Source organism: Silene latifolia, chromosome 9 (genome assembly GCF_048544455.1).
Source record: "Silene latifolia isolate original U9 population chromosome 9, ASM4854445v1, whole genome shotgun sequence".
Lineage (NCBI taxonomy): Eukaryota > Viridiplantae > Streptophyta > Magnoliopsida > Caryophyllales > Caryophyllaceae > Silene > Silene latifolia.
In genome coordinates, this window is record NC_133534.1 from 203599 (window position 1) to 223026 (window position 19428).

A 19428-nucleotide genomic window follows, 5' to 3' on the forward strand; every position below is an offset into this window, starting at 1 on the left:
TACAGCGCGCCACGTTATAAATGCATTTTTTTTTATTTTTTGGAAAATCCAGGTTATGGTGGGACCCATGAGTGTGCAACGTATTTAATTATTCAGATATCCGTCTTTTCGAACATGCGCTAAATTCCGTGTCGCAACAAATTATATAAAATAATCTTATGGAATACTTCTTCGAATTAATATCATATATTATATTAAAGCAGAAACCGGGTGCCTCTTTGATTGCCATGTGTCATAGCTATTATTGGCTGCCACGTGTCGTATCCATAAAAAAAACATATTAAATATTAAACAAAATCTCATAATATTAGGTGATATGGTCTAATTAAGGCCAGTATACACATTTGACTAAATTTCTCTTCATTTACCCGAAATACTTGGCTATATTCACGCAACTTCATTCATGTTTGCCTAAATTAAACCAAAGCTTATTCAATATAAATGGAAGATTTTCTCTATTAATACACAAAATATTTCCGAAACAAAACTTACTAGAAATTTAAAAACGAAGTATCATAAGATTAATCTTTTCCCCATTTATATATACACTGTAATATTTTGCAATATATTTTTCATTTTATGCATTAATTTATAGTCCCAAATCTTTTTATGTTCACATAATCACTTATAACTCACATTCTTAAATCTTACGGAGTAAAACTTAAGTATACTAAACTACTAGAGTACTAATCTTATAGTACTAAACTACTACAGTACTACTCTGTCTGTACTTCGTACTATCCTTTAGTCATTTACGGCAATGTTGTTGAACAAATGCCAAAAGCTTTCTTCCAATTTTATATTGCCATGATTATCCATCCTTATAGTTATAAGTTATAACAACATCAAAAAGAATGAAGTCGAAAAGATGGTCCAACAAAAAAGACCTCAACAAATACATGGATACGATAATTTAGGTGAAAGAATGGAAGGAAATGAATACTTTAATTTATAATAGCGTTAAATTCTTTAATTTATAAACGTTGAAATATTATAGGCAGGGCGTTTTATAATGCTTATGCCCTACAACATTGAGTAATTGGTTCTAATGAAAGATATTTAATCACAATTTTTATAATTAAGTACATACAATTTATATTTGGTTATTTTTATTTTTTTTTAACAAAAAAACATTCTAATTTAAATGAAACGACAAAAGCGGAGTTACACCGGTTTTGATTGTGTAAGGATTAGTATACATGTTAGAAATGGTTTATAACGCATTTCTTTTAAGTAGACCTGGTAAACGGGTTAATCGGGTCGGGCCAGTTCGGGTTGGGTTAGTTTAGGTCTCTCATTGATTTCAGGTTAATTCAGGTTGGGTCGGTCACTTCGGGTTTCGGGTATGTTTCTGTTTTGTTGGTCAAGTCTATTTCGGGTTATTTCGGGTCGGGTCATTTCCGGGTCAATGAATAAGAGAGAAAAAGTCATTTCAAGTCATTTCGGTTCAATTAGAGTTCTGTCAGGTCATATTCGGATTTAGTGGCTTCGGGTCGGGTCGTTTTTGGGTCGGGTTCGTTACGGGTCAATGAAGCTCGGGTCATTTCGGGCTGGGTCGGATCAATCCGGGTTTCGAGCCACATTTGGGTGATGTAGTTCGGGTCAATTTCGGGTCTTGGGTCAGCCTTTTCGGATCAAGTTGCTTGTGCGAGGTCTACATTTAAGATTAAATTCTAATTGAAAATAATATTTAATCGTATAAAATATTTTAACAATTATTATTTTTGAAATTTGTTTAAAATACCTCTCGATATCATGTCATTTTTTGTCTTTTTTGTTTTAAAAAAATGAAAATATAGTTAACATAAATTTAGTTTCGAGGTGATACCTTGACTGTAAATTATCGAATCATTGCGAGTTTTAGTAGATTTGGGTACCTTGATAAAAATGGGTCGGTCGAGCCGAGTAAAGTTTTAACCGGTCTACTTGAAAATTCTCTGTATATATAAATGTTAATAACTAATTATATTACATTTTTTAAAAGCAGCCCCGCATACTCGCATATGACATCTTAACCAGGTGAAAAACTATATATTAAAATACTATTACCATTTATTATCATAATCATATGTTATATTTGACAAACTGTTAATTGTTAAGAATTGTAAATTTACCTCAAATAACAATAGTGTAATTTGCGTTAAATTTGGCAGGTGTAATTTGAATACTATCCTCATTAATTTCAAACAACAGCATCTCCCACAAAATTAAGAAAAAAGGGCTTCCTTTCCAATTAATATTCCAATTAGAAAATTAGCATATTAATTTGGCCAAATTCATTCAAAATGATTTGGATTATGATTATCTTCATTAACGTCAAAAAAGGATTTCTTTCCAATTAATACTCCAATGAGTAGATTGGACCGGAGTACTCCATATTACTCCCTCCGTCAAAATCATTTGTTTATCTTTTATATTCTTTGTGAGATGTCTTTTAATCAAAGGTACATGAATAAATGAATTTGCCGAAGAAAACATATTTCAAGAAATGTAACTAACACAAATTGATTGAACAATTTATTGGAGACGAGTTAGATAGAGGTTAATATTGGATTCGTATAAATTGATATGTTAAATAAATCATCCTTTGATTCATCTTTTTTTGTGCTCTAATCTACTCTTCACAATACTTCTTTTAACTTCGAGTTATTCTAATTAAGGTTGATTTAAAAATATATATCTACCATATAACTTTACACAAGTGACAATATAACACTAACCAATGACGTCGAAATTCACAACGGTTATGGTTGTATTTACCACCATTTTGATACTCTACACTATAAATGCATAGTTGGTATTTCTTAAGATAGGCTTAAATAACACCGTACTTGGATGGATCAGACAAGCTTATTATTAAGCCCAAGATATTATGCTTTTGTCCTGTGTATTTTATTTGATCCGTTTTAAGTTTAAGACGGGGTAATTAGAATTTAGAACGTAAACATTGATATGCCAACGGGGTAGGAAAACCATTTTATACATCTTTACTTAAATGCGTATGAGAACGTAAATATTGATACGTCAACGGGGTAGGAAAATAACATGGGTCACATTGCAATAGTTTCAGTTTGTGTAAGAACAATTGGGTAAATAAAATATGAAGTTTCATATTCCCTTGAGTCCTTTCGTCCCGATCATTCGTTTGCCTTTGGTTTGGACACAAATGCCAAGAAAAGAGGAGGGGGTCAATTATTAAATAACAAGTTAATCAAATTGAGTGTGAAGTATCAAATTGTTTATCAAAGGCATTCCTAAAATATAAAGGCACACAATTGATTGAGACAACCCAAAATGAAATAAGCAAACAAATGAGTAGGACAAATGAAGTTTCATATAAGGAGTTACTTACAAGTTACACCATTGTTTTACACAATTCAGGTTCAGATCAAGCTTTAGTCCTGAATTTGGGTGTCGAGTAATTCGGATCAACTCAATTTTGACAAGTCTACGTTACCTCAGTTGCCTACTTCGACTACTTCCCAATAACTTAACAAAAGTCGAGAAAAAAAATCATAATATTTCGAATTAAAAAAATCATAGTATCAAAAGTGTATGGGTAGTAGACAAAGTGCAATTTTCTAAAATTTTAATAATTTACTAAATTCAAAAAATATGTAAGTTGTTACTTTTAATAATACTTTTCGTTTCCACCCGTGCAGTGCACGGGTTCACAAACTAGTTATGATAAAATTCTATACAATCCGTGTAAAGAAAATGCATAACATTTACGCAGAATTAATTACAAATGCGAGTAATGTGATTAAATTACATAATTTTTGAAACAAAATTACACAATAAAATTACAGAAGGAATTACAGATTATATACGGTTCGAACATACAACTAAATGAATTACAAAAATGAATTACATATGTTAAAGTTGATTATTAGATTATATTTCTTTTATCCGAATGTAAAGTTTTTATGTATGCAATTTTTATTTACAAGAGTAGATTACGTTATTTCCTTATAAACCAAACAAGATTAAACACGTGTTTGAATAAATTTAAACATTAATTATGTACATCGTTGATTTAGACCAATTAGATAGGTACAATACAAATGCAAAAACAAATATACATAAAAAAACATTAATTCTGGCCCAAATACGATTTTGCACGGGTTTAAAACTAGTTCATATCTAAATCACATGACAAACTATTAAGATTAGGTTTTCCTAAAATCATCATCATTAAAATTAAAATTGAAAAAACTTACCAAAAGTCCCCAAAAAAAGGAAAAAAATAAATTGGAAGGGTTGTGACTTATGACGGTCTTTCAATCATTCAATTCAATGAATTAGGGATAAGTTGATAAAATCATTTAAACATCAACATCGCGATTTTTATTAATTTTCCCCCCTTTTCTATCGCAAACCCTCACTTCAATTCTCTCTCGATTTCTCTCAACTTTACCAAATCGATTACTCCCTCTCTAATTCTTCAATGATTGCGAGCGTACTTGCTCATAATTCTTGATCCTCATATTTCAATTCCTAGGGTTTGTAATCGTAATTTTGGAAACTATTCACTATTTCAGTTTCTAGGGTTAGGGTTAGGGTTTCCACTTCGCAATTGATGATTTCTTACAAGCTTCAGAGTATCGAAGTGGCGCGCACCTTTGAATTGAAGGTCTGATTTTGCTCGCTTGTTCTAATTTTTGATTAGAATTTGCTTTTTTGTTTTGATCAGATCTGTTGTTATTGTTCCTTGGTGAATTGTTATTGAAATTAGGGTTTTTAATTGTTTGTAATCAATATAAGAAGAAAAAAAGGAAAAAAAAATTGTTGTTTTGTTTTAATTGCTGATTTGTTAGGGTAGAAAGTTGGGATTTTCTTGAGAGTGGGATTCAATTTGGGAAATTAGGGTTATGTCAGCTGGATTTAAGAACCCTAATTGGCAGATGCGTGGTCAGGATTATGATTATCAGGACGAGGGATTCGATAAATTTAGCAACGGTAGGCACGATAGGGATCGTGATTTAAGGGGAAGTGATGGTAGAGGTAGGGTTAGACAGAGGGATATTAAGGAAAGAGACCTTGCTAATGGTGGTGGTTACCGGTCTTCTTCGAGTAGGAGTAACTCTGGTGGTAGTGGGGATACGGTGGGGGTAGGAGTGGGGGCGGCAGTAGGAGGGCCTAGGAGATGTGGGTATTCGGTTAAGGTTGCGGACAGGGAGCCGGGTGAGCTTTCGAGTGAGGGTGGGTCTGATGGTGCGACTGAGTCAGATTCACGGGCTAATGGGGTGCAGCCCCCGCCTGCTGTCAAGAAAAGAAAGTTTTCTCCTATAGTATGGGACAAAGATGATAAGGGGGTGAATGATAGATCGAGAAGTGGGGTCTTGTCATCTACCACTTCGTTGTCTCAATCGGTGGTTAGTAAAGTAGACCAGCAGTCACTCTATGTTGTCGAGAAAACGGAATTGTCAGTTGTTAGTGTTAATAAATCTGAGGCTTCTGAGTCTCCACTTGGTGAAGTTCCAACTGAAGATTATTTTGCGGACAACAATGATGTAGTAGAGTCTCATGTAGATTTACCTCAATCAGTGTCTCATGAAGGACGGTGGGGCAATCACGGGGATGCTGTTCATCTGGAAGATGAGGAGTATATTCCTACTAGGCACATATCAGCTTCTAGGTGGGCGGGTGATGCCACTTCTCCTGCTGATGAAGCTGATGATGAAGTCGTGCAGAAGCGGAGGCGGAAAATGCCTTCTTCTGAGCGTTTGAGTTCTAGGAGAAGCAAAAGTTTGTCTAGTCCAGAAACTGGAGAGGGCACACGAGAGGTTTTGGATGTAACTAAGGGAAGATCATCTGATACTGATGAAAGCATGCTAAGTAGACCCTCCAGCGCTGACCGTGATATTCAAATTAATCATGATAAGAAGGATCGTATGGAGTTAGATGATGACTACAATGATTCTGACATTAGTCTTAGTTCCAGAGAAACAGACTCAGAAGACGAAGATTATTCTCGTAGAATACCTGAACCCTCAGCTCCACCGAAGAGAGCAGTGAATATGCTTATGGGCTGTAGGAGCGTTGATGAGTTTGAAAGGCTAAACAAGATAGATGAAGGTACCTATGGTGTGGTGTACAGAGCTAAAGATAAGAAGACCGGAGAAATAGTAGCATTGAAGAAGGTAAAGATGGAGAAGGAAAGGGAGGGGTTCCCGTTGACTTCTTTGCGAGAAATTAACATTCTTTTATCACTGCACCACCCCTCTATTGTGGATGTGAAGGAGGTTGTGGTCGGAAGCAACCTTGACAGCATTTTTATGGTGATGGAGTACATGGAGCATGATCTTAAAGGTCTCATGGAGACCATGAGGCAACCATATAGCCAGAGTGAAGTTAAATGCCTCATGCTTCAGCTATTAGATGGTATTAAGTATCTTCATGATAATTGGGTGCTTCATCGTGACTTAAAGACATCAAATTTGCTTCTGAACAATCAGGGTGAGCTGAAGATTTGTGATTTTGGGTTGGCACGTCAGTATGGGAGTCCATTGAAGCCCTATACTCACTTGGTTGTCACACTTTGGTACAGGTGAGGAACTGAGTTCCACTTCACTCTTACTATGCATTTTTTCTGTTGGATTTTTTCCCTTTTTTTTTGGTAATCAAAAAATGATTTGCATATTTCGTTTTCTTTCTAATAAATTAAATGTTAGCAACTTGCCTGGTTTACTTTTTTCCGCATGTACTTTTGTCATACTCCTCATCACTAGCATGTTGTTCTATGAGCTTAGGAAGGTATACTTCTCGTACTTTGCTGCTTTTAATCTCTGTTCTATCTCATATGCTGTCTATCTATTTGTTCTTCACTTGCCGGACAGCTGGGTCTGCACCATCCTTTGAATATGGCTATCCTGGTTGCTACTATTTAATACTATTTCTGTAGTTGTCATCCACACATCCCGTATTTGTTCCAAGTACTACGTCACCACTTAGTTCCGTGCCATTGGCTGTTGCTCCGTTGCCGCTGCTTCTGAATTTTACACTATTTCTGGAAAGTTATTAGGTGTCATCAGAATTGTTTTGTGATCTATCTCCATATGTATAATCAAGTATCTGATTAGTGCATCCTTGGTTATTTGCAGGGCGCCAGAGCTGCTGTTGGGGGCGAAAGAGTATTCAACAGCCATTGATATGTGGTCGCTTGGTTGCATTATGGCCGAGCTTTTGTCCAAGGAGCCACTATTTAATGGGAAGACAGAATTTGATCAACTTGACAAGGTACCTCAGTGCTAAAGAAAAGTATGTACTTATGAATTTTGTCAGCTTGCAAGTTATAACAGTTGTGGGGCTGATTGTTACGCTCCAGCTGTTAATGTTGCTAATACATTACTTACTCGTCCTTTCTTTTTCTTTTTACGTTCATTCAAATGCAGATATTTCGGATTCTTGGAACACCAAATGAGACCATTTGGCCTGGAATGAAAAAATTGCCTGGAGTGAAGGTCAATTTTGTTAAGCACCAGTAAGTCTTACATAACTTCCATAACTTGAGCTTCATATATGTTTGGATCCGGTTTTCTTATTCTCTGTACTCTTTTCCCAGGCTTCCGGCTTTGGGTGGTTCTGGTCTGGCTTTCTGGCCTCATTGGTACTGTTTCAGTTACACGGGCACATACTTTTGTAATGATTAACTATTTCAATTCACCTCTCAGGTACAACCAGTTGCGCAAGAAATTTCCGGCCACATCCTTTACTGGATCCCCAGTCCTTTCTGATGCTGGATTTGACCTGTTAAATCGACTCCTAACTTATGATCCTGAGAAGGTGGGTGTTTTGTTTAAAATATTATTCTCTTGCCAGCCTTTTATGCTATGTTATGTTTTGACTGTACTTTGTCACTGCAGCGTATAACAGCTGATGCTGCTCTTAAGCATGAGTGGTTCCGAGAAGTTCCTCTTCCAAAGTCAAAGGAATTCATGCCCACATTTCCTGCTCAACATGCACAAGACAGGTGTTCTACTTTGCAGTTGTGTCTTCTCTTGTCTATTTCACCATTCTCTCAAGTTTGTGATTTGATTTTTTTTATGGATTATGCACCCTGCAGGCGCATGCGTAGAATGCTGAAGAGCCCGGATCCTTTGGAAGAGCAACGGAGGAAGGAACTGCAACAAGCTGAATTGGGGACCGGGGGGCTGTTTGGCTAGTAGATGAGCTTGAACTTCATCTTCGTGTATTTCACTAAACATACTTGCGGATAAACATGCTTGAGGTGAGAGAGATGGATTCAACACACTTCCAAAACTGGCTTGTGAGAATATCATTTATGCTGTTTTTAGAAGGCATGTATTACAAATGGGTTGAAGAAATGTATTATCTGCCTTTGCCAACCTGTTCGTCGCAGGCTAGATATGATTCTCTAGCTTTTGGTGATTCCATAGAATGCATCCTGACCCTGCCTGCTTGGTAGGGTGTGGCATAACAATTTTTCTTTTTGAGAGATTGGGTTCACTTGGACTTGTGTATGTAAAATCTATTTGACACACTGTAAACTACTTTAGAATTTTGTTTTCAATAGCAAAGCATTATGAATTTGTCACAGTTCCATGTCTCTCATATCCTGATTTCCATAATTGTGTTTGCAAGAAGCAGTCGGTGTAAAGCCGAGGGGACACTCTTCGCTTTTCATTGATGGCTGGATAGAGGAGGTAATATGTTCATCTAAATATAGTACATATGGAGTGAAGTGAGCCTTAGTTTGTCTGCACAGATTTATGTATATCTATTTGCATTAAGGGTTATGTGGATAATTTTTTTAGAAAGTCGTGCATGTGTTTCCAGGTTTTAGACCACACTTCACTTGCTGTTTGGTTTTCTATAATGTGCCTAACATAATTACCCATCAGAATTTCCCATATATAACATCCCTAAAACCCGAGTATGTTTCATGCTTTTTTTAGCATCTGATTAGAGTATTATTTAACTTCTGAATTGATATGTCACCTTGTTGCAGTACTGTTTAACTTCTCCAAAATTGTTGTGTAAATAATTAGCTGCTGAAGCTAACACTTGTTAGTATAGGGCTATTTTTAAATGTAGGAATATTGCGTTATCAGAAGGTGGTGTTCTTGTTGCTATTGTTATAAATGCAATGCTCAAAAACTTTTTTTTTTTACTCCAGAAGTTAAGAACAGTATATTGTTACTATGTGGTGGTTCTCGTGATGGTTCTTGTGATTTGGCTACTTGTTAGGTGCCTAAGTTTTTTTTTGGGGCTTTTTTAGCTCTTGGGAGTATTTGCTTTTCCATAATGATTTCCTTTCCTAATGGTGTCAAAGACGTGCTTCCATCTTACATCATCCATCCACCTATTATCAAATTAGCAATTAGCATTCCTTCAAATTTATTGCTTTATATATTAACTTCAAAATTATTTATTTGCGTTTCATTCTCTTTTAGATATTTCATCTATCTACAAATTGAATTGAAAGTGCAAGTCAAATCATCACATGTATGAGACTGTGTACATCCCACCCACCTCCTACCGAGGCAATTGAATAATATTTATGATGTGGTATTTGCTTCTCCCCCATGTCTTAATTTGTCTTGGCCGACATCATTCCCGTTGACCCCATTACTGGTTCATGAGTGGGAAAGGTACCTTCAGAGTTCTGGATCATTTTCTATTTTCTTCTTATCTTGACTAGAGAAGTGATCTAATTATCCTCCACAAGTGATCATGACGGTCCCTGTCTGTTTGACTAAATTATTTTAGGGCTTGAGCATCGTTATTCTGTTGTTTTAGTTGCTGCTATGATGGTTGCATTTCGACTGTTCCTCAAAGTAGCCCCTGATTGTCTGCAGTAGTAAAGCCAGCAGGTTGAGGAGGTAGAATCCCCCCCAAAATTGTAATGCGGTCCTGCAAAAAAAATATCTTTTCTGTACGCAGCAAAAGGTATCTTCATATTCTATATCTTGGGTAATTTATTTGTTTAGATTTTTCTTTTGATTTATGCTGTATACCAAGGCAGCAAGGCTGGTTTTTGATATTCAAGAAACTGCAACGTGTATTATGTACACGTTTGACACTTTAATACTTTAAAACCTATTAATATTATTTAGGAATCATCATCAGTCCTTGCTAAGCATGATATGACGGTAATTGATTTAATTTACAAATTATTTGATAAAGTATTTGAAAATAAATGGAATCTTGAAAGGCTTTTAGCAATTTAGCTTGAGCCACATCTTGCTGAAGAACTTGAGATAGTTTTTTTGTGTCTGAATGACCATTTCCACGACTGCAAGGTTCTATAAGCTACTAGGGTTCCGAGTGTCTTGGTTGTTTTGTCAACTTGTAAGCTGTGCTATGTGCTTTCTTTCTTCAGACCGCCTTCCTAGTTAACAGCTAGGTGTAGTGCCAATGTGTAGTCTTTTGTTTCATGACTGTAGACCCTATGTTTCAACTCTTAAGTGCTTTCCCTTGTCTTCTATTACATGGAAATTAACACACTGGTGGATATTTTGCGACTGGCACTTTTTGTCTTGCTTCACGTACTTGTGTGCTAGCATAGATCCTTGCTGTGTACTCTTAATCCACCTTATTTGGACTTGTAGTTCTTTTCTGTTGTGTTTTAGCTTTACCTGATAGTTTATGATCTATTGGGAAAGGAAGCGATATTTTTCTTCTGATTTCCGTTGCTTTGTGGGCTAAATTCTTCAATTAAAGGGCTTCTCTGTGCACTGGTTTATTCCACTGCCAAGCTCTATTTAGTTACTTTCCTCCGATTTCTCCTCATTTTTGTAAACTTACTTTTCCCAATTAGGAGTTCAATAATTGCAACTCCTAGTTGTTCCGAAATCCCTCAGTTTTTTAAAGACAGTGTTCCATAAAGCCGTGGTAAAAATCCGTCTTAAATTTGATTTCATTATGTTAACCAGTCTAAATCTGAAATGGTTTTGAATGCATTCTTTTTCTGTTACTCCAGACTCCAGAGAATTTTTTTGTCAAACTTTCGGAATTTTCATCTCTTTCGTGGACTTGCAAATGAACTGAATTTCATTTTTATTAATAATGCACTCTGACTCTGGTAAATTGCCTCATGTATGCATTTTATATGCTGAAGTTTTCGTATTTTTCACTAGTATAGAAAAGTGGTTGGCTGGTTGCTCATTTCTTTTGCAGAAGGGTAGTGGTTCATCTTTCATGCTTACAACGGTAGATGGGAATCGAGCAATTATAGTCCTGTGTCGATTGTGAAAATCACCAACAGTGACTTCTTGTAGTTTTTCAGCAAAAGAAAGGCTGTTGTATTTCCGAGTGTTAGGGAAGTTAAAGATCAAGTCACCTATTTGTCGAGGTTAAGATCACCTGACCTTTTTATCTGTTTTGGAGTGCTCGGTGTTTAGTACGGTGTATTGGTGTTATATTATCAATATAAGATTTTGTATGAATAAAGAAAAAGATTAGGTTAAAGAAACCGCGGTCTTTCAAAGTTGCTATATCACGTGTTGTGATTTCTCTAAATTTTGTTTCGTTTATTTTTCAAGGAACGGAATCTGACTTGGGTATATGGTTAGTGACGGTTTGAAAGGATGATTCAAGATCAGCTGACCCGTAATCATTTTGCAATTAAGGCTCCAATGCTGTTATCGCTGAAAGGGAATTGAGTTGGTAAAACCGTAGGACCAATTCATTTCACCCGAGTTTATTTTCAAAGTAGACGCTCCTGCCAAAAATTATCTAAAGCACAACATGAGTACCCTTAAAACCAAGGCGATGTCAAAAAAAAAAAAAAAAAAAACCAAGGCGATACGTTTTTAATAAATTTGATATGAACTTGGGCGCGGTGCATGGATCATATTAGTTTATGTATAGCTAATAACCTCATGAAAGCAATTGATAACCAACTTTACATGAATATGACCAGACAACGCGGTATATATTTTCTAAGGCATCCCTTTTTAATCGCAATCAATTAGAGAACTTCATTGAACGGAAGAAGTGGATACTATGCTACATCATAACCGATTTGGTTTTAAGAGTATTTTATCAGATGATGAAATGGGTGGACGGGTACGACTCAAAACCGATTTTTCATCGTACCCGTTTGATCCCATCTATGATCTATCCAACAATCATTAACATACTTCTAAAAAAAAGTTTGAGTAGACCCGCATTTTATCAAAATGGCAACAGAGGCCGAACATTATTAGTAATTTAATAAATTCAAAAGTAGCAGAAAAAATTAGCAACTTAGAGCATCTCCAATGGTTACCTAAAAGGACTCGCTTGCAAATAAAAAAGATTTCAAGCTACTTGCTTAACCATTGGAGCACTCCACATCAACTAGCTTTTAATTGAGCTTAAGTAGGCTCAAGAAGCTTAAGTATTTCAAATGGTCCCACAAGAAAATATAACCAATAGAAAAATAGTTGTCTCATTTATTTTTTATTTAGTAATTAAGAATTAAATAAATTAATAAAAAAATGTGTTAGTTAGGTCTCATCAAGCTAATACTAAATAGGATTCACCATTGGAGTAACTTGTAGCTTGAAATTGTTGTTGCTCAAAAAAATGATGTGGCAAAGGTAAGCTAGTACCAACTAGCTTACCATTGTGGATGCTCTTATATTTACATGATAATAAACTCATAGTAAACCGGACTAACTAACAAGAGTTATAGCAGGAACATTTACAAAATGGGTATACAAAAAATGTACAAAGTGAATGAAATTCACCGAAGATCGGTGATAAGTTACCTTCTAACTGGAAGATTTGTTTTCTTTTTACTACAAACGGCTTCAAGAATGATTCAGAATGAAGTGATTTTGAGGTAACCTATCGGAATGATGCTAGGAAGAGGAATGTCGGAAGAACAAAAGAATGTATGGCCCTTACGAAGGAGACGATGAGAAAATAATGGTCTGACCGAGCACAAAAAGGACGAGCGAGAGCTCGATAAAGAAGATGGTCGTCAGTAGTGAACGATCTACTACCCATCCATATAAGGTGATTCCTCCCGGATTTGTCTGCAAATACATCACTGAAAATACGAATCAGTATCATGAACCAACCAACAATTTTAATATCTCGGATGCTTAGTTTGCAGGTTAAAATGTTTGTATTCTTATCTAATTATCGGTTTATAAAACTCAAAAACATTTTCGGTTAAATGTAAGGGCCGCAGCAGTGACAGCACCATATAAATAGAATTATTTTTTTGGTTTGCACCTTCTGGTTTTGTCTGGATTCAAGTCGGTTAGTGTATTAAATAGTACTATGAGAATGTATGTTTCAGGCCGTTAAATGTTTATAGAATGCGCAGAACAAATATCGATAAAACAGAAATGGAACTGAACATACCAAACGATTGCCTCTTATTGTGAGAGGATACTGAAGCGAAATGGGAATGATTACGAACAGTAATACCATCGATTGTTTCCAGCGCTTCCAGGTCACTCTCAGAACAGTTTGGAGACAATGACCCCACTGAAATTGAACGTCTACTTCCTTCAAACGACTTGCAGGTTACCAAAGCATGCCATTTGCATGCCACAGCCCCAATGCCTTGAGCTCTGTGCGATATTTTTGTGCCAGCATGTAAGCAAAGAAGCGTCTCTACAACTTGAACTAATGATGTTACCTGAAATAAGACAACAGTTTACAGAAAACATAGATCAGAACTAGTAAACGGATTAAAAACGAGTTATAACATTACTAGATGCCTCGTAATTTCTTGCACACGAACGCTATCCATTGTTCAACACAACTAGGTTGTTCTAAATAACCCATAATGAAAGTTAGGTCGAGTATATTGTCGATCGACTGTTACTCTTAAAATGAGTATATTTCTTCCAATGCTGTCAAAAGCTAAAAATTAAAGAACTTTCTAAAACGTTTATATTCATTAGTCGAAATTTTAGAGTATGATTGATCAAGATACTAAAACGTTTATATTCATAAACACAATCTACACCTCGACAAGGAAATGTCGTCCAACACTCAACTTACCGCAAAATTTCCGCCATTTAAGAACGTAACCCTTCCATTGACTCCCGTGATCTGGACAAGGGTCATGAATAGGCTTGCTGTGACGAGCAGGAAGACCAAGAGAAGATACTTTCGGAATCTATGACTGATTTTGGAAAGATAATCCCTTAATCGAATGTGCTCCTCCATCAAAGTCAGGATACTCGATTCTCTCTCCAAGAGGTTCTTATAATCTTCGAAATGGATAATTTGTAAACTGCAGGCTAAATGGAAGAGGATGCAGGCCGCTAGAGTTATTGCACTTAGATATGTCCATGATATAACTAAAGCTGAAACAACAAGCCCGGCTTGCCACCATGAATGGTTTTCAACGTATAACATCCGTGTGAATTCATGAGCGAACTTTAGAAGGCAACATGGAATGAGCGACATTACCAGCAAGGTATAAGAATCCTAAATAATAACCACAAAAAGCTCCTGTAAGTGCAAATAATCGTATTAAATACGAGAGGTAACTAAACATTTGAATCATAAAAAAAGCGAATAAACAAAAATTGCAGGTAAAAGTAAACAACTTTTCTTGATTCCTAAAGAATAATTACAATCTATAAGACGCCTAAAGAATAAACATAAAAAGCTCCGGCAAGTGCAAATGATCATATTAAATACGAGAGGTAACTAAACATTTGAATCATAAAAATAGCGAATAAACAACAAAAAATGCTGGTTAAAGTAAAAAAATTCTCTTAATTGTGTAGCAGAAAAGGGAACTAGTTAATTGTTTCAACATAAGTCGATAGAAGTGATACTCCTTGAAAACAATTATGCAACCTGATACTCTGATAGCTCCGACAATTAGAAACAAAAATGATCTGTTTGGGAATTTTTTTACTTAAGTTCGTGAAATTCAAAAGTCTTCCATGAATAACAAAAAATTGTATGTTGTGTGTAAACAAGGCATTCTTCTGGACTCGTGAACACTTAATTTTAGGCCAAGATCACAAACTTTTCACATAATAGTTGTGTCGGGTACTCGGACATGCACATGTGCCCGACACTCGCAAGTCAGTCAGAGGGACTCAGAGTGATTAGCTACAAACTAAAGTAATGTAACAGACTGTATCCTTTTAACCTTTTAACATGGAAGGAGTACGTCATAGAAACTAAAGCATACATGTCTCAAACACAATTGATGTAAAATTGTAATCGGGAGTCAAAAAACTGTCCATCTAGTAGTCTCATGTAATTGCAAATGCGTAAGGTTTTTCTGACACAGAAATTTCTACCAAGGGAGATCAGAAAGTGAGAATCATCGACAGAGAAGGTGTCAAGCAGGTTTCTTAATGGAAGTTACTGGTATGCTATAGTAATCCATAGCTGGAATCGTAACTGATAGAACATCCCCTCTTTCCCATCATTCTGAAGAACGGCACAAAACCAGGTACATTGGTAACATCAGCTACATCACTAATTCACTATCAATCTAAACTATCTTCACCGAAATGTGAGTATAATTCAAGTTCCTCAAATAACATTCTGACTTGATCTTGGAAAAACTAACTCTACTTTTCCTACATCTTAAAGAGCAAATCCTCGGTCATTTCAATATGCCATCCCCCCAGGCCCCTACAAATGTCGAACTATCACCCCTTTAAACGATTTTTGGTGTCGAAAAATCAGCTTCTAATTCTCCATTCCATTCCAATCACTCGGTCTCACATGATACTAACCCTAACATCAACAAGCATATAGCAAGAAGGCAAATATTCAGCGCATTTGTCAAAACTCAAAACTCGAAAATATTTGTAAAGATGAGCAAAACAAGGTCCTCTTATTGTACCATCAACATGAATATGATAAACCATTACTCCCTCCGTCCCGGTCAATTGTTGTCCATTAGTTTTGGCAAAGAGGAAGGGGCCAATGACTAAATGACAAGTGGAACAGATTGAGTGTGAATGATCAAATTGCTCATCAAGTTCATTCTTAAAATAGAAAGGACAACAATTGACAGAGACACCCTCAAATGGAAAAAGGACAACAAATGACCGGGAGAGAGGGAGTACATTCTAAGTTATCAGAAAGGCAATTAGAACACTAAACCAACAACAGCAAAGACTTAGTCTAACAATGATTTGGGGTCGGCTAACACTAACAAAGCGCGCATATAAAACCGTCATTGCAAACATAAGCATTCAGATTACAGAAAAACATCAGAATATAAAAAAGATTGAACATGATCATATACCTTGATCTTTTGAATATATTGTCCCATGAACTTTGAGGTATGACCTCTATACCTATCAACAAACAAGAACTTTCGGATTCCTTTTTTCGTAAGATTATAAGACAAAGAAATCAAAGAAGCAGCACCAAGAAGAACTTGTGAAGTAAGAATTTCATACTCAAAATCCCTAACTTGATAATTCTCACATTTTGAACAATGTGTAAATTCTATTATAATCACAGGAATAATCACACAAATTACCAAAAACACAACCCAAGATAATACAAATCTCAACACATTACTTTGATCAAAACCCAAAAATCTTAAACAAAATTCTAATCTTTGAAGGGTTTTATCAAGTTGGGTATCATCATATTCTCCATCAATTACAACAACAACATCAACATTTCCTACATTTCTTTGATCATTCTCTTGATTTTGTTGATCATGATTACGATTTCGATTACGATTATGATTATGATTATGTTGGTGGGTCACATTTGTTTGAGGAAGAAGTGGGGTTTGAACACTAACATTTGTTGTTGGTGGTGTTGTTGATGTTGTTGTGTTGTCTATATCCATTTTTAGTATGAAAAAATGACAACTTTGATCCAAAAATGAGAAATTTTCTTGGTGGGGTTTTGAAATTTGCACAAAAGTGGTATGATTTGATCACTTATTTTGATCAAAAATCATGCCAAATTTGATGAAATTTGTAAAAAAAATTGAAACTTCAATAAATTTGGAATGAGTGAAGATTGAAAATTGTGATTGGTACCCTTGTTTCTCACAAACTATCTAGAAATGAACCCAATTTAGTATTTGGGTCTTTGAAATTTGCACAAAAGATTGAAACTTTACCAAAATTAGTATGGTTTAATCACTTATATCATGCAAATGTGATGAAATTTGCAAAAAAAGATTGAAACTTTAACAAAATGAGTATGATTTAATGACTTAACTCATGCCAAATTTGATAAAACTTGAAAAAGATTGAAACTTTACCAAATTGATTATGATTTAATCAGAAGTATCATACCAAATTGGATGAAATTTGCAAAAAAGATTGAAACTTTGATAAATTTAGGATGATTTAATCATATATATCATGCAAATTTGATGAAATTTGTAAAAAAAGATTGAAGCTGTAATAAATTGAGTATGAATTAATCACTTATTTCATGCCAAATTTGATGAAACTTGTAAAAAAAGTTTGAAACTTGAATAAATTTGGAATGATTGAAGCTTGTTTGTCACAAATTTGGGGGGAAATTTTGTCTAGAAATGAACCCAAATTTGTTGATGGGAAAGAAACTGACATAAATTGTTGTCAGAAAAAAGACCAGTTCTTTAACTTGTTACTAGCTGACTAATCAAAAGTTTGATTATGAGTTGTTGATTAGCAGATCACCAAAATTATACAAAAGACAAATAAAATGTAGAGTAGTAATAATAAAAGCTGCAAATTTGGAAATTTTGATTTTAATTTTGTTTGAAGGAGTGTGTTTGTGAAGTTTTTGTTCGATAAAATAATCACTAGTTATCGTATGAGACTGTTGTATGTTACGAGAATTAAAAGTTACATCACTTTATGATAGATAGTGATTCTTTTATTAGACTTGCCAAAATTGACTCTGTATGATTGACGCGGCCTATATAACTTGATATCCGAACTTAAGACTCAAGCTTGACGCGAACCCGAATTAACTCGATCTAATTTTACTTGACCAGAATGTTTATGGTTGCACACTAATATTATTCATACATAACTCGATAATAGTTGACATAAACTCAAAATGACCTGAACTGACCGACCTAGCACAAGCTCTTGTAAACGCGAAACTGTCGACCTGAACCCGAGCTGTTTGTCAAGTCTACATTTTGTGTTAAAAAATAATCACTTTTTAAAAGTGATTAATACAAAAATAACAGTGTTTGCTTTTAAATATAAAATGATTAGTTTTTGTTATAAAATGATCGTTTTTTATATGAATTACATTATATAACGGTCTTATATTATAATCTACGTAAAATAATAATCATGCATAATCAAAAGTTATTAATGTGTTGTAATGTTAAAGTAATAACAGATGGCGATTGTTGAACGTGTTAAAGCTTCATAGGTCATGATTCATGAACTATGTGATTTTCTATTCATACATAAACAAAAATGTGTAATATTTATTTATTCATTGACATACTGACTTAGATCTTAAAGTAACATGGTCTTGAGTTCTTAGTTTATACACAATCTCATTTGTAACGGACATATTCGTCGCAAGCTTGTGACGAGTCAGGTATTATTTATGTAGAATAACATAACTTCTACTCCTTCCTATTCTATATGATCTTCCACATTGATTTTGGATCAAAATTTAGTGGAGTGGTAATATGTCGAGTAAAATGAAAGTAAGAGAGAGAGAACATAGGATTACATGTTATATTAACCACAAATGACAGACAAATACAGAAAGTGGAAGATTTTTATAAATTTTCCGCTTTAGAAAATGTGGAATATGTTAGTGAATAGAAGGGAGTGCAACTTCGTTCAAATTCGTTAATTATTTTTCTCAGTTATTATAATTTCAAATTTATAAACATTTATTATAAAGAAAATAACAATTTGTCAGAATGATATGGAGTAATATATTACTCGTTGAGATTTCAAGAAGATATTTGACCACATATCAACACAGTAATTTGCATTGATAAACTTAGATTAAAATAAATAGTCATTTATAATACACTACAAATAAATATTCATACTGTTTGATTATCACCTAATACAAGTGTAACCACCTCATCGATTTAAAGTAGGATTCAACTCGTAATAATATTAAGCCTCATTATCGTATCTTGTCAATTGTCATTTAAGGAGCATAGGGGTGTAAACGAGCCGAGCTGAGCTCGAGCTCGGGTGGGCTCGGACTCGGCTCGTATTTTTTAGCTCGAGCTCGGGCTCGGCTCGAAGCTCGTCGAGCCTACAAAATTGAAGCTCGAGCTCGGCTCGGGAAAAGCTCGAGCTCGGCTCGAGTTCGAATCGAGCTCGTTTTGTCATTATATATTTTCCCTTTCTCACCTTTTAAAACTAACCAAATATAAATATTTTTGAAAAATAACTAAATTATAAAATAGTAAAAATATTATATCATAATATACTTATAAAAATGTTTAAATAACATATAATTTGAAATAAAAATAATACTACAATAAAAAGATTATACAAAAAAAATTATAAACGAGCCCAAACG

The 19428-nt window shown here is 34.9% G+C and overlaps 2 protein-coding genes across 9 annotated transcripts; one reads left to right on the forward strand and one right to left on the reverse strand.

Annotated features, from left to right (window-relative positions):
- The first annotated feature begins 4262 nt into the window (after positions 1–4262).
- LOC141598554 (cyclin-dependent kinase G-2) lies at positions 4263–11484 on the forward strand. Of its 7 annotated transcripts, none has more exons than XR_012523595.1 (9): positions 4280–6550; positions 7104–7239; positions 7395–7483; positions 7565–7587; positions 7674–7785; positions 7866–7972; positions 8066–8230; positions 8608–8666; positions 9822–11484. XR_012523595.1 is itself a non-coding variant. In XM_074418226.1 (6 exons), exons 1-6 carry the CDS (start codon positions 4872–4874, stop codon positions 8163–8165), a joined length of 2223 nt encoding a protein of 740 aa, XP_074274327.1. In that variant the 5' UTR covers positions 4263–4871; the 3' UTR covers positions 8166–8559. The 7 variants fall into 7 exon arrangements, 1 of the variants encoding a protein (XP_074274327.1); XR_012523594.1 differs by having other exon boundaries at positions 8611–8666; XR_012523592.1 differs by lacking the exon at positions 7565–7587 and having other exon boundaries at positions 8605–8666.
- Positions 11485–12155: 671 nt separating this feature from the next.
- Positions 12156–17743, reverse strand: LOC141598555 (uncharacterized). 2 transcript variants are annotated; one of them, XM_074418227.1, is made up of 5 exons: positions 16199–17743; positions 13972–14403; positions 13324–13603; positions 12585–12989; positions 12156–12212 (listed from the first exon to the last, which is right to left on the reverse strand). In XM_074418227.1, exons 1-4 carry the CDS (start codon positions 16757–16759, stop codon positions 12799–12801), a joined length of 1464 nt encoding a protein of 487 aa, XP_074274328.1. In that variant the 5' UTR covers positions 16760–17743; the 3' UTR covers positions 12156–12212; positions 12585–12798. The 2 variants fall into 2 exon arrangements, with proteins under 2 accessions (XP_074274328.1, XP_074274330.1); XM_074418229.1 differs by having other exon boundaries at positions 12585–13003; positions 16199–17708.
- Between the last annotated feature and the right edge of the window lie 1685 nt (positions 17744–19428).

Excerpts from the sequence above, each read along its gene's own strand:
- LOC141598554 (XM_074418226.1), top strand. The coding sequence starts at position 4,872 with ATGTCAGCTGGATTTAAGAACCCTAATTGGCAGATGCGTGGTCAGGAT. Across the intron at positions 7,240-7,394 it reads AATTTGATCAACTTGACAAG|ATATTTCGGATTCTTGGAAC; the intron begins GTACCTCAGTGC and ends ATTCAAATGCAG. Across the intron at positions 7,973-8,065 it reads GCTCAACATGCACAAGACAG|GCGCATGCGTAGAATGCTGA; the intron begins GTGTTCTACTTT and ends TGCACCCTGCAG.
- LOC141598555 (XM_074418227.1), bottom strand. The coding sequence starts at position 16,759 with ATGGATATAGACAACACAACAACATCAACAACACCACCAACAACAAAT. Across the intron at positions 13,604-13,971 it reads TAAATGGCGGAAATTTTGCG|GTAACATCATTAGTTCAAGT; the intron begins GTAAGTTGAGTG and ends GTCTTATTTCAG. Across the intron at positions 12,990-13,323 it reads CAATAAGAGGCAATCGTTTG|ACAAATCCGGGAGGAATCAC; the intron begins GTATGTTCAGTT and ends ATGTATTTGCAG.